The 14,475-nt window shown below is 40.5% G+C and overlaps 1 protein-coding gene across 2 annotated transcripts in view; it reads right to left on the reverse strand.

Moving 5' to 3' along the window:
- Window positions 1–500: 500 nt before the first annotated feature.
- Window positions 501–14,475, reverse strand: part of camsap2b (calmodulin regulated spectrin-associated protein family, member 2b) — a 33,102-nt gene continuing 19,127 nt past the window's right edge. The window contains exons 6-22 of one of the 2 annotated variants that reach the window (XM_041991590.1): window positions 13,574–13,713; window positions 12,171–12,261; window positions 11,943–12,047; window positions 10,761–10,830; window positions 10,384–10,665; window positions 8,666–9,386; window positions 8,396–8,542; window positions 8,074–8,308; window positions 7,611–7,794; window positions 6,533–7,205; window positions 4,478–4,614; window positions 4,162–4,376; window positions 3,979–4,078; window positions 3,586–3,651; window positions 2,882–2,997; window positions 2,666–2,784; window positions 501–2,383 (exon numbers count right to left, since the gene is read on the reverse strand). In XM_041991590.1, the coding sequence (XP_041847524.1) occupies window positions 2,087–2,383; window positions 2,666–2,784; window positions 2,882–2,997; window positions 3,586–3,651; window positions 3,979–4,078; window positions 4,162–4,376; window positions 4,478–4,614; window positions 6,533–7,205; window positions 7,611–7,794; window positions 8,074–8,308; window positions 8,396–8,542; window positions 8,666–9,386; window positions 10,384–10,665; window positions 10,761–10,830; window positions 11,943–12,047; window positions 12,171–12,261; window positions 13,574–13,713 (3,698 nt within the window). In that variant the 3' untranslated portion in view covers window positions 501–2,086. The remainder of the gene's footprint in view (window positions 2,384–2,665; window positions 2,785–2,881; window positions 2,998–3,585; window positions 3,652–3,978; window positions 4,079–4,161; window positions 4,377–4,477; window positions 4,615–6,532; window positions 7,206–7,610; window positions 7,795–8,073; window positions 8,309–8,395; window positions 8,543–8,665; window positions 9,387–10,383; window positions 10,666–10,760; window positions 10,831–11,942; window positions 12,048–12,170; window positions 12,262–13,573; window positions 13,714–14,475) is intronic. The other variant, XM_041991591.1, reaches the window with a different exon arrangement.

Below are 14,475 nucleotides of genomic sequence, written 5' to 3' on the forward strand. Positions count from 1 at the left end.
ACTACACAGTGGTCTTTTTGTACAGTATACACAAAATGTATGTATTGCATAGAAATGTTAAAGGCTGAATTTTTTAAAAATGACAAAAAGCCTAGATTTAATAAAATTCAACAGTTATAGATGTTTTCAAAGTATCACAAATGCAGATGATTTAGTAGAGTCTGGTCTTCAGACTCTCAATTATGCGCTTATGTTGCACATAAACTCAAATGTTTTAGATAAAATATAAAATATCTGAAACACCAGACCTAAAGTACAGTCCATGTTACTTCAGAAGAGAAGAAGTTTTAACTCTTAAAAACTTTTTAAAGTACAAATGAGGCTTAATGGAGCCCCAGAACCAGTCTAATTAATCCCAGTGGGGAAGTAAGGATAAGACTGACAGATTCAGCTAAATGATACTCTATCTGTTTATATATTTACTTTATTGTAAGTTAATATTATGTCAACTAGCACTGTTATCAGTTAAATCAGACTCGTATGAAATGAGACAACATGAGCACTGTTGATAGCTGGCATTTTAATAGCTCAATGAAATAGAAAAAAAAACCAACAAAAATCCATGAACAACAGAGCATAGTTTGTTAATTGCAAAGAAAATAAATTCAGGGTTCAGAAAAAAGGGTCAGTATACTTGATTTCATATAACACCGCAACAAAGCCTCAAAGACTTCAGATACCTGGGCTACACTTTGCATCCAACACACGTCCTTCAACAACTGTACTGCTTCATTAGTACACACTTCCACCTGATAAATGTTGTTACAAAAAATACTTCTATATGCCAAAATATATCTGTACAGTGTCAACACATGAAGGATGCATGATTAAAAAATATAAACAAAGTAAAAGTAAAGTAAAAAGGATGACAGTCCAGATGCAAAAACATCTTTGACTAGACAACAGTGAAGAGGGTCTTGAAGTGCTATCATTGGTGAGTTTGTTCTTTTCATTTACAATTGTGAAGTACTTTTATGGAAATCTGAAGCTAACAGTTACAACAGTAACCCCATTGAAGTGACAATTTGAGTATTTGCTTATTCTATCTGCAACTTAGTCAATGGTAACATTTATGACTTATCAAATTGCACAAACTGATGACACAGTGTTGGATTTCCATCTAGTCTACTCTTCATGATACTGCTATTGGTGAAACTGTTGAGTGATCACACTTTTTGCATTGCTGCACAATAAAAGGCCCCAAAACATCGTACTGGTACACATACATGTTAAATTATAAATGCTACTAAAACGCTACTACAAGCTGACTTGTTCATTTTGAATTGAACTGCCATTATATACAAACTAATTTAACTTATATAGTGTATTACAGCTCTCTGAATAAAATGTAAGATGCTTTTTTTTAAAAAATATCTTGAAATCATTATCAAAATCAAATAAATTAAGACTCTATTGCAGGTGCTTTACAGAATGGTTCGATGGTACTCCACGTGCTCAATAATCTTTTCACCTCCCACTATAGGAAAGTAATTGAAATCACCAGCTGAGGTATGCCCCACACACTGCTTGGCACTTCACTGTGCACACATACACAAATTTTACCTGTTTATAGGTTGTCAGTAACATGTATAAAAGCAAAATGACATGCCTGCATAGCAGCAAAACCTCGCATCAAAAATGCTGCCTCTGATCACAGATGGGTGACCCTTCCAAATGACTGCAGAGGGAGCACAATCTCATCCCACACTTGTGTGTACACAATACAAATGGACTTCTTCAACAGGCACGCACAAAATGACACTAACACCCACGGTGCATCCACATGACACAAAACAAGCATAAGGCCACACATGATCAACTTAGAGAAACCAAACTGCCTCTGAGAGGCGTGACATTCAGTGCTTCAGTGGTTCAACTAGGTAAGGCATTGTCTTACCTGTTATCTTCTTTTTATTTTTTGGCACATGATAATATTGTTACACATGCTATCTGTGACATCGTGTTTGATGTTCTAGTTGTGATGTACCACAATTGGAACGAGAGTCCCTCTAATGAAAAGAAATATTCCAAAAGACTTCTGTGTGTTCCAAGGCAGCAAGTGCAGATGTTCCCTCAGCATCTGCTACTACTTTGGGTGTTTTTTGGGCGTCCCCTGCTTCTTGGTCTGCCACAGATGGCTGGCGATAGTGATGGCGTCCACACTAGCAGACATGGTTTTGGCTGGGATCTTGCTGAACTGCTTCCTGTCGGAGTTGTACTTGTACAGGGCCTCGATCATCTTGGTTGTGATAGTTTTTGGGCCGATGCCAGCCAGTTTGGTGATCTCCGCAGTCTCGGGGCAGTAAGTGTATACAGACCTGAACTGGCATCCAGAATCACGGAACAACACCAGGAAGTTATTGGCTTCTGATTTCTCCATTTCCTGCAAAAGATAAAGCAGAAAAAACAGTGTTTGTAGGATTTTTTCTTAGGGTGTTCCAAGCTACAAAGGTTCCTAGTTCGTGCCAAAGTAGAATTCTAGTTCTGGTATGCTTTGGCATTCACACTTACCTTTTTTATACTGAACTAACAAATGTCTAATTAGACAATATGTTTTAGACAGAACTTACTTTCTAAAGTCTTACTAAGTGTTTGGCTAAATGGCTTGTTCCATTAAAAGTAGGCTACATAAGGTCAGTAAGCACTGAAGATAAAGAGTACATACATCAAGTATCTTGTTTTTCTGCCCTTCATTGACTTTGCCAGCCAGGCAGCAGTGAGCCAGGGCATTCTGGATGATGTGCTTGTTAGACTTGGCACTAGGCTCCTTATATAGTTTGGGTCCTGAGGAAAGAGAGCATGAGATTGCAAAAATGTACTATTCCCTTAGATAGAGTGGCTAAGTGATGTGTTTAAATGCTTTAAGTATCTCTATGCCTACCTGTGTACTCATTGTTGGAGGGATTTGAGGAGGTGGTCGAATCATTTTCCCAGTCTTTCTCTCCATTACGACTACCAGCTGAAGGGCAGGAAGAAAAGCCCTCTGCCGAGTCCGGTCTGGGGATGAACACAGCGCAAACCAACACATGACACACACAAACGTAACAAAAAACACATTTAGGCAGACACAGACAAACATGTAAAAGATATTGAGACACAGTACACATACAGACATGCATACATACAGGAAAATGTGGTGAAACCAGGTCAGACACGGTGACATAATTCTCCAAACCCTGCCTGTTGTCTTGCATCAAATCATTCTGTAATACTCAGATGAAGCTGAGCAGGGAGGGTCAGGATAGGCATGTTTAGCCAAGCAAAGCGACATCTTACTGCTGTCTTTAGAGATGAACTTAAGGAGTTATGAAGGAAACAGCAAACACACAAGCGAAGAACAGAAAAGAGAGCAAAACGAAAGTCTGAAAACAAGACTGCAAAAGGCAGAGGAAGAAGAGAAATAATTGAAAACAGCTCTGCAGCACAAGCCTGATGAACCTCAATGCAGAAGCACAAACTACATTGAAGGAATATGTCTACTTTAAATGTAATTATCTCAGCTGAAACAAAATTGCACCAAGCTGCAGCGTATCTATACAGAGCCACATCTACAATAGCTTAGCTTTATTTTGCACCGTTACTAACCTTCCCTTTCTTTCTTTGGGAGAGCTTAAAAAAAACGGGACATGGGCAGAAGCAAGTTTGTTGCCTCTGAGAGATGCATGCAGAGTAGAGGAAGAGAGGGATAAAAGAGAATCATATTGTATACCGCAGACCTCACAGGGAAATGAGGCTTGATCAATACACATCCCAACAGTCAAAAAAGTCAAAACCAGTCAGGTTTGTTATGTATAAGGTGGAAATACAGCATAGAAATTGTGACTTTTTATAAGTTTAACTGGAAAAAAGCTGAGTATAAACACACTAAGAACTAAAGTCTTTTAAACTGACCTGCAGAAACATTTGATCTTTTCTTCTGCTTCTTATGTTTGTGATTCACAAATTAAAGGCAAAATTAGTTAGTATAAAGCAACTCACCTGTTGTTCTTCCTGTTATCTGAGTGGTCTCTGTCATTGTCAGCCAGATTCAGGGATGCCAAAGAGACGCTGGACACTGAGAAGCCACGAGGACGAACCCCTAAACCAGCACACCATACATGATGAGCATGGATCAATGTGTGGACGGGACATGTTGGTGTTTGTGTTTCCTGCGTAGCTCACCTGTTCCCCTCACAGGAGGAGTAGACGTATCCATGACATCCCTGTGGATTGACTTAGGCCGTGGCTTTTTCTTGAGACTTCCAGATCGAGGCTTGATGACCTCATCCATGTCCTCCATCAGTTTGAGCTGCTTTCTCCTCAGATATTCATTTTTGATGTATTCCCTCCTCGCCTTCTCGTCGTCCTTCTTCTGCTGCTCCTCCTCTGCTTTTAACCTGAAGGATGGTGGCAAGATTGAAAACTTAGGTTATGAAGAAACAAAATACAGTGAGAATTAATGTAACATCGATGAGAGGCGTGAAGCAGAGAGACGCACCGGGCAGCTTCCCTTTTCTCCTCCTGGTCTAGCTCCTGTTGTTGCTTCTTCTCCTGAGCCTCCTTCTCTCGCCGCAGCCTCTTCTCCAGCAGAGCTGCTTTCTTTGCTGCCATGTCCTCCTCAGCTTTCACGTCATCCTAGCATTGGATGAGACCACAAATACATTTAAACTTAAACTTAAATGCAGAGGAACTTTTTTTTTTATCAGAGCACTTAATCATCTCCCTGATAAAAGTTTAATTAGAGGATAAATACATGATGTAACAGGATATAGTTAAAGGTTCTCGGTGTAGACAAACATTAAAGATATTACTTCAGATATCAACACAAGTAGGGAAAAAACAAACATGAAAAAGGTTGATGCTGAGGTGCTTTGTGGATGGATAGCAAACTACTGCAGCGTGCAACTGTTTTGTCATTTTAAGAGAATGTCTCATATCTCAAGTGAAAGTTATTGTTTCTTCACAATCAGTGTAAATTGATGTTTTATGCCAATTTTCCATCCAGGTACCATAAAACACTTTTTTTAGTTTAAATTATGACGTATTACTGCTCAAATATCTTTGCAGTCTGATGCAAATTAAGCAAGAACAGCAAGACAGGCAACTGCTAAACAACTACAGTGCAATACAGGTTAATCATGTAAAAAAAATGCTGGTATGTGCAACTGACAGGAACAGACTGCAATTACAAAGTTACTGACAAGACTATAGAACTGATCACCGGGGTCTTGCTTTGAAGGAGGTAAGTTATTGTATAAAGTACAAAGTCTTAATGTAAGTGAGAGCAGAGGTAGCTACCGGGACAAAGTGGAGTCAAGCCACACAGGTGGAATATAAAGCATAGCTTTCCATTCACAAACAGTGGTTTGTGTTTGTGCGTTTTTTAAAAACAACTGTGAAAATGACAAGACACACTCTATGGAAGTTTCACAGCCCAGCAGGGTGGGGCTGGGGTATGCTAATGCTGGTGTTAGTTGTGCTACAAATGGATGTAATCCCTCATGCATCTGGTAGAGATGAGTGTCTGCACAGTGCACTTCTGCTTCAGTAAACCACAACACAAATAAATATTGATTGCTGTCAAATTCAAATGTCCCATCTAAATAGTCAGCTGAATATTCATCCCTCGCCTGTCTACATAAATAAAATAATATTAGCTGTTTCTCTGTGTCTGAGATGAATTGCTTCATAGGATGCCTGCATATAACATAAAGGGACACGAATGAGCCCAGAAGCAAAACATAAACAAAAACAGTCTATCTCTGTAGATATACTTATAGTAATGTTGTAAAACACTTCAACTATGTGAATCTGTCAGCTGCATTACACTGCAGCTTTTTCATGGCTGATCAGCCTGGCATCTTCTGTCAATTTTGGGCCAAGATTTAGGGGCTGGTTTATAATTGCAACTCACACACAAGAAGAAATAGGTTTTAAAGTCCTGGAATGTTTTGTAAGTACCTTTGATCAACAAGCACTAATGTTGCTCTACAATTAAAGTTTACTAGATTACTATTTGTGTTCGGACTCTTCTGTTTTCCGTTCTGGCCCACCTTGGCCCATGTTTTGTCTTTGATCAGCTTGTGGTTTAACAGGCAAAGCAGTGCACAGACTGTTCCAGGCTCTCACAGTGTGAGATCATTCCTGTTGAAGCTCCGCAAACACGGCTCCATAAGGCTGTGTAGTTTGTGTTATTAATGAGAAGTTATCAGACTGTGCAAAAGTGCAACACTGTTATATGGTAGCAAATCCAAACCTGAAATCAAGGTAAAACAAAGGTCTGAAAGTTGCATAAGACCTTTTCACAACAACCTTTAACCTTGTTGACATTATAAATGTTGCATGATTTACTAAAACTCTTGGGAGAGTCAGTTATTCTCTGTAAGCTATGATGATACTATAAAAACCTGTTTGCTTTTTATTTCTAGTTAAAAGAATAAAAACATCAAATCAAACTGCTTCCTAGAGATTTGTTTGAACACAAAAACTGAGTGAATTTTAGAGATGATATTTAGAGAAACCGGATTGTTCAGGCTCTGTAGCTCCAACTCACCTTAAAAAAGAATCCACAGCACATCTTCTGGTCTTCTCCATAATTTTCTCCTCCTGTTTCCCCTGCCGTCTGCTGGTCTTCACCATCTAGAGGCTTCAGCTCAGAAAGAGGCACCTCCACCAGGTCTCTCCTCTCCTGGGGTTCTCCCTGAACTCGGCTGCCTGCACCCCCTTTAATCTCAGACACCGGCTGACTCAACACCTCTGTCGTCTTCGACTGTTTAACCGCTCCAGTTAACTCTGTCCTTAACTCCTGTTGCTCCTTTTCTTTGGCTGCTTTTTCATCACTTTTCATCTCCTCTCTGTTCTTGGAGTGGTCCTTGTTTTCCTTGGTGTCTTGATTGTTTCTTCCTCCAGGTTCGGCGTCATGGCCGAGGTAGGAAAAAGAGCTGTGCTGGCTTTGGCTTGAGGTGAAACGCCTAAGTCTGGGTAAGCTGTCCACTGAGGTGGGGGTGTTCAGCATCCGGCTGAAGGGAGTGACCTTTAGATCATTTGGACGTGGGGTCCGAGGTGTTCTGGCATGGAAGGAGGCTGGTCTTCGCTTGATGCCGGCAGGGGAACGATTGGTGGTGCGGGGGGACCCAGTAGACGACAGGATTGGGGATAATGACCCAACCGAGCCTCTGCCTGATCCACGTCCAGTTACGCTGCTACTGCGCAACTCACGTAGCTGCCTGTGTGAAAACGTAAGACAAAATACACAGATAAGATAAGATAAGATAAGATAAGATAAGATAAGATAAGATAAGATAAGATAAGATAAGATAAGATAAGATAAGATAATCCTTTATTTGTCCCACACTTCGGTGTTACAGCAGCAAAGGTGGTAGTGCAAAACCAGTGTAAAAAACATCATTAGAGATAAGAAAAAACAGTACAGTACAAAAACTATATTAAAAAAAAAGGTTTATATAAAAGATCTATATAGAAGTCTGTGTAAAAGAAGAAAAAAATATACAGAATGAGTTTACAGTATTGCACACGTAATGATATTGCACGTCTGTGTACGTTATTAGTTTTGCACAGGATGATGGTAAAATTATTGTGCAAACCACCTCATTAGTAAGAAGAATAGATACCTATGAGGAGATGGAGCAGGAGGCGGTATGACCCACGCTTGCTGCTGTTGGTCTCTCATTGCCATGATTTTCTCCTGCTGCTGGGCTAAACGCTGCATCTCTGTCTGCAGAAAACCCAGTGACGTGTTCAGCCTCTCAATGGAGCGTGTGTATTCTGCAAGGTCGACTTCTCCTGGTGTCACACCTGATTACCACCAACAAAAACAGGATCTTTAAACACTGACCAAAATTATTTACAATGAAATCATGATGACTTTGAAATAATTATCTAAGCTGCTGATTACAATACTGTTTCCTACACTGTGCTTCAGTTGTGAACTGTGAAATAACCATTAAATAAGAGGTTCCCACAGCCTGCACCGCAGAGCTATCCTTATCCTCTGCCAGTAGTTTAAAGTGGATAAAAAGTTGGATGTGTCACACTCTCAACAACAGGCATAAATATGGAAATTGCAGCTGTTACCACCGCCGTTCTCTTCACAAGGGGATTTGGGAGCTGCTCCGTCTGGTTTGCACCGCTCTGTCTGCTCCAAGCTGCCCTGGCTCTTCTGCTTCGGGGACGAGATTGGTTCTGGTGAAGCTGTTTCTGCCCCTCCTGAGTTTGAACTGAGGGGTGTTGTCACACCTTTCCTTTTAACTATATTCAGAAAAGCTGTTCGGCCCATTTTCTGGCGATGTCGAGTAAAAGCTGCCTCCACCTTGGGATTGTGAAGAGAGCAGCATGATGTTCAGACTCATATTTAAAAACTACACTTGAATATCTCCTTTGATGTGAGTCTTTTTACCTTCTTCTTTTGGGCTTCAATGGCTCTACGTTTCTCTTCTAGCTTCATCCTCAGCTGAATCATCTCTGAAGCTATGAGGTGGGAAGGGTCTCTTGGTGAAGGAGTTACTGGGGAGGGTGAGGTGATTGGCAGGGGAGGCGCAGAAAACTAGAAAAACAACGTGAAGAACAAAAACATTAACTCAGCATCAAGAAATCATTCACAGATCTTTTTTTCTGACTCTGGATCAGCTACAATTCAGTAACAAGTTACACAGAATGAGCCACAAACCTGAGAAGAAATGGTTTTCGTTGGTTGTGTATATGGCACATTGACATCAGAACTCTCTGGTGTGGTTCCTCCGCTGCTTCTTCCCTCTAATTTTCTGAACTTCTGCTCTGCAAAGCTCGTCATCCGCACCAGACCACCACCGGACCCCCCTGATGATGAGACTGGACTAACTGTGTGTGATCTGGGGAGTGTAGGCACTGAACTCGGACAGGGGCTGCTTCTGTCATCTCCCCTTTCACTCTTAGGGTTAGCTTCACCAACCCCCTTGCATCCTCCTTCCCCACTTCTCTCCTTCTCTGGCCTGCCAGGCAGCGGACATGACCGGGTTGTGGCCTCACAGTCTGGATCTATATCTGAATAATCTCTCAGAGATGAAGAGTCCTCGTCCAAGCTTTGGATGTCCTCAGTCCGCACATGGATGCCTGTGTCAATTTCATCAGTGGATGCAGAGTTGGGGTCACGGTCATTCAGCCGTGCCTTAGCAGAACTGGGGTCATCTCCTGGGCCTTGGGCCCCTGGAGGGTCCAAAGGCTCTGCACCATGTAGAAAAAAGCCACTGTCTCCTTCTCCAATGCCCATGCTGGCATGGGGCCTCTCTGTGTCATGGATAATCTTGAGGGCCTCTTCGATGCTTGGGGGAGTTGATGGGCTGATTTGGCCGGTGTGGTTGCCATGGTGTTTATTGGGGCTGCTGCTGTCGGGTAACACTCCATTGGAGTACCTGAAGAAAAACCAGGTAAATTAGCTAGTCTATCTTAGAATGATTATCATTATGTTTCCTGCTCATGTAGGACCACAAAACCCAAAAGTGCTGGATCACCTTCATATGTAAACATCTTGTGATGTTGTTTGAAAATACACTTAAGATTGAGCAGTTCCTTTCTAAAGAAAAAACAAAATGCATTTTTAGGTAATGCATTCTGTTATTTCCATGTTCACTTCCTATATCAGGCCATGAAAGGTAGGTAAAACGAAAGTGTTTATTCAGGACACAAAGAAGAAGAAAGTGGAGAAATCATCAGTGGCGGATGCTACTGACTGAGCAGTTTAAACACAGTTACAACATATTTGAGAAATAAAGTATCGTACTTGTTATATTCTGCAAAAACAGACAACAGCCTGCTGATTAACATCATCAAAGAAGCAAAAACATTCACGAAAACACGAAGAGGCAAAGAGATTTATCGATAGGCAAAGGCAAAAAACAAGAAACATGAGTAGGGCCTTTTTCCAGATGGAAATAAAAAATGAAAACCAAAAAGAAAACTGATACCAAAATAACTTGCTTTCTCCTCATCAGCAAATTAAGCTTACCAGCATTTAATGTTGTAGATGCAATTTGTTGGTACATAATTAATGAACAGTATTTGAATTGGTTGCTAACTTCAACTTGACCACTAGATGTCAGTACAAAAGTACCTGCACTGGGTTTCAGATGCCTTAGTAACCACACAAAACTTAAAAAAAACCCTAAAATAAAGTTTCTGAAGCTCCTAAATTAAAAAAAAAATAAATAAATAAATAAAATTTATCTTTATGCTGAACTGCAGATTTGAGTAGAAGTGCAGAAAATATAATGCATAATCTTGCAGCTCATTATCTGAGATAGATGATGTAGTTACACTGTCTGCTCTTGTTGCTGCAACACCATTTAGACTTGCTAGCTTACATGTGCTATAATTTACAAATCAAAACAAATCTCTCATTTGCACATGTACCTGCTTTGGCTCTTGACTGAAAATGTGTTGTTCCGCCCCAAGGGCTTGTGGGAAGTGAAGTCCTCATCCTCCTCGGGTATATGTTTATCCTGTCCATTCATATTGACGGGCGTGATGGAGAGGTGGCGTTTCATGCCTCCTCTGGATGCATAGTGAACTTTGAATCCCAGACCATCACTACTGGCTGAGCGGGTCATACCACGGACAGAAGGAGGCTCACAGGGTGGCAATGTCGGATCTCCATCCAAGGGAATTTCAAAGGAGATTCCCCGAGAAGATGAGCTGAGAAAAGAGGAGGAAAGAAATGAATTGTTAGTTTAAAAGAAGAAGAGAGAGAAGGCTTGATTCAGTGGAGGTAGTAGATGTTATGCACTAACTGTTTTTCTTTGGGCCACGTCCCAACACAGCCATCAACATAGGACATGGAGGTAGATCTCTTCATAACACCTGTTATAATAAACAAAGAAACATTAGCTCAGCTATTAGACTGAATACATACACACACACACATATATATATCTGAGCTGAGATAATTAAATGTTCAGTTAAAGCGCTCATCATATATACAAGCTCAGGTAGCTACTTGAAGTAGTCTTTTAAATTAAATTTCTATAGTGAAATAAAATCTATCTATTGGGAAACATTAAGAATGTAGATTTTAAACATCTCTTCTCTGCATATGACCAAACAATCTCAGCCACACCTTTTTTACTTTATTATGATTAACTCATTTCTAATCTAGTTCATACTCACCACTTCCAAAAGAGATTATAGATGTTTTAACTCAGCTGTCTTCAACTGTACAATCTATATATCAGGTGGTCCCACTGTCATCTTGGAAGTCCACTCTTATTGCTACCGTCTGTCTCATATCAGTCTTGCCATTCTTGTCCTCCAACCAGCCTACACTGTCTTCCATAATCCATGACACTTTGAATATTTTCCACTGAGTAATCAAACCATTTCTGCCTTCCCTTCAGTATTGAAGATATGTAACTAATAAATGCTGTGCACAACTCATGCATTATTTAAAGCTTTCATTTTTCTTCCTACAATATGTTAAACAGCTTTTTCTGCATTTAGGAATATTCTCTCCCACAGAGGAAACTGCTTATGAACTCCCTAAAACACCTAATTTTGAGTCCAGACTTTTTTTTCCCCTTTACTCAACAAGATCACTATGAAACACATTTACATAATCTCTGCACATCAGATAATGAGGCGTGCTTAAAAAATACTAGCAGATGTGTTGCCCTCAGCCGTTTTTACCAATCAGAGCAGACTGGACCTTTCATGAGTGAAGTCTTAGAGGTCATGTTTCAGACGGAAGATGGCAGGAGGTGTAAAGATAGAAAAAACAAAACCAATAAAAAACCCAACAATATTCAAATGTTAAAGCATATAAACCTGTTTTAGCAGTTTATTCATAATAAATGATGAAAAAGCACAATGTGACCTCTTTGAGGTATTTTTTTTTAAACTTTGAAAAAAAATGCTTGTGTATCTCTGATGAACAGTAAATAAAAATCACAAAAATGAACCATCACAACTGAAAATACCTTCTGCAGGGATGTTTTCTGGGCTGGATGGTCTGTCTGCATAGCTCTGTTTGACAGGACTGGACACAGGAGGCATATCTCGACAGGATGATGCAGGCTCACAAGCTGCAGGAGAAAACAGGAGAAAATCTCAATAATTAAGTTGAAGTCAATCAATAGATTTAAAAGCACTCATATCATGGAGTAAACGAACACTATCATCTTCACACTTAACAAGTTTTACTGTACCGTTTGGGTCGAAGACTCTGGGCTGTACAAATGACGGCTTGACTACTTCAAACCACCAGAAAAGCTCAGCCATAAACACAAGGTAGTTACTCTGCAAGACAAAACACACTTTTATGTTGCAGTCATACATGTAAAAATGGTCCTTTTGGTGCTTTTTTTCCCCACTTATCCCTGTAAGCCTGCAAGATGAGCCACATTTGATGTATCATGCAGCACTCTGACAGATCAATAAGGTCATGGCCAACTGTTGCTAGGTAACTGGCTCAGATGGGTGTGTTCATGTACTTGAATATCCACACATACTTCGTTGTCTGGAGTGTTTAATGTCAAACCCAGACATGTCATAAAATCTCCCAAAACACCATCTGGAGTTGTCTTGATGTGACAACTACATTCATGTAATAAACAGAGAGGTTCAGGAGATCTGTGCAGGTGGTTTCATGTGCAGGGAAATATTTAAATAAGCTATTTCTCCTCTTGTAGAGTGAACTGCTAAACAGCACTTCTCTTCTTATAATGCATTAAACAGGCTGATGCACACAAACACTGCTTAAGATTCTGTGGGCAGTAAGTATTTGATGAATAGACAGCGTGACAGTCTTTGAATGGTCCTTGTGACCTGCTGTTGCACTATTATGAAGTATTCAGTAAATACACACACAATAAAAACAATAAAGTGACTGAAACATGAAGAAAAGAGCAGAGGGTATGCGAGTGTGATAACTGCTGGCTGTGTTTTATCAAAGAGAGGAAAGTCCCAGCCAGCTCGGACCGTGACTGGAATCTAGATTTCTACCCACGTTCGATGCATATTATTTACCCACACTGGCTGTGCTGCTCCTGAAGTCTGGATGGCACAGAGATGATCTTAAAGTTGTTAAGTACTTCTTTTATTAATCACAAACAAATGCGTGTGAAATAGGAAGCTCTCTGTCTGAGGAATATTTTGTTTCTTGATGAAAACAGTAGTGATTTGGAAGGAAGTGATGGATCAGAGGCTGTAAATCTCCTTAAAACAGTCTGTTTTCTGCTTAAGCAGCGTGTGGGCTAAAGTGGAGCGTGGTGGTCTAGTACAACACCAGCAAACAAAAAGGCTGCTATAACATACATTCATTATCTAGAGGCAAAGCAACACTCAGTGGAGCACAAGGATCTCTATGCCCCAAATGAATGAACACATACACACAGTAACAGCCCCCTAAAAGCCAAGCCACTAACGTTTATTAAACCTTTCCTTGAGTGACTCACTTTTGCCTTTGTGTAATATCCCCACCCTTAAACTCTTGCTATTCCCAAAACACTTATTTCTTTTCACACCTTCTTAGCTGAGTCTACATCATAAAAACAGCACTCCCCACATCTTATATACACATATCCAAATATCTGAATGCTGGTCTCCTTACCTTTATAGATGCATGTGCATAGAGCATGTCCTCCAAGCTGAAGTGACAGCAGTGGTTCAAGTTGTTCCTACAAAACTCCTGCACCAGCTGGAGGTTGTACAGATTGTCAGCTAGAGACATGGTCTCCTTGAGGCAGATGTCTGCTCAGCCAGGGGAGGGGTCAAACCCACACAAAGGGGAGGAGGGGTAACCGCAAAGGCCAGACAGGAACACAAGGAAAGATAAGACTTAGTTTATGTTTAAAAAAAGAATAGATGAGAAGAAAATAACCCAACTTGTTAACTCGCAGGGGCTAATTTGAATCATGAAAACTCTTGAGCCAGTTCACAAGCGCCAATTTACAAACCGTCTTACACTCCTTCCAGATGAGTCATCAGGATTTTTTTCCCCTGATGTTTCAGTACTGCCCAGGCATGTGTAGGATGTTCGACAGGAACAGAGCAGAGACAGCCACAACGTAGCATTGCAACGGCTAACTTCTCTGGAGGGATGTCATTATGAACTTTACTGTACTTTCTTATTTTCAGAGTAAATAAAGCTGCAGACAGAAAAACAAAACAAAACCCCTAATGAACTACAGCTTGCTTTCACATCTGGTTCACGTGAGTGTGAGCTCCCTGCAAACTAAATTTAATCCCAAGGGTTTCAGCAAATTGACACAAGAGTTGTTTATCTTTGAAAGAGCAGCCAGCTAGCTACTCCTCTAAAGGTTCTCTGTCACATACAACTCTTGACCAATCACAACCCAGGGCGTTTTCAGAATGCAGGCAAGCTGAGAGGAAATACCTCTTTGTTTCTTGCTGTCTCAATATTTGTCCTGGGTCCTATTTGTATTTCAGTGTAATAATATGATCACAATTCCATACAGATTGACAACAGGGCTAAACTCTTTTTGAGTGTGT

The sequence above is a fragment of the Melanotaenia boesemani genome, chromosome 8 (assembly GCF_017639745.1).
Source record: "Melanotaenia boesemani isolate fMelBoe1 chromosome 8, fMelBoe1.pri, whole genome shotgun sequence".
NCBI lineage: Eukaryota > Metazoa > Chordata > Actinopteri > Atheriniformes > Melanotaeniidae > Melanotaenia > Melanotaenia boesemani.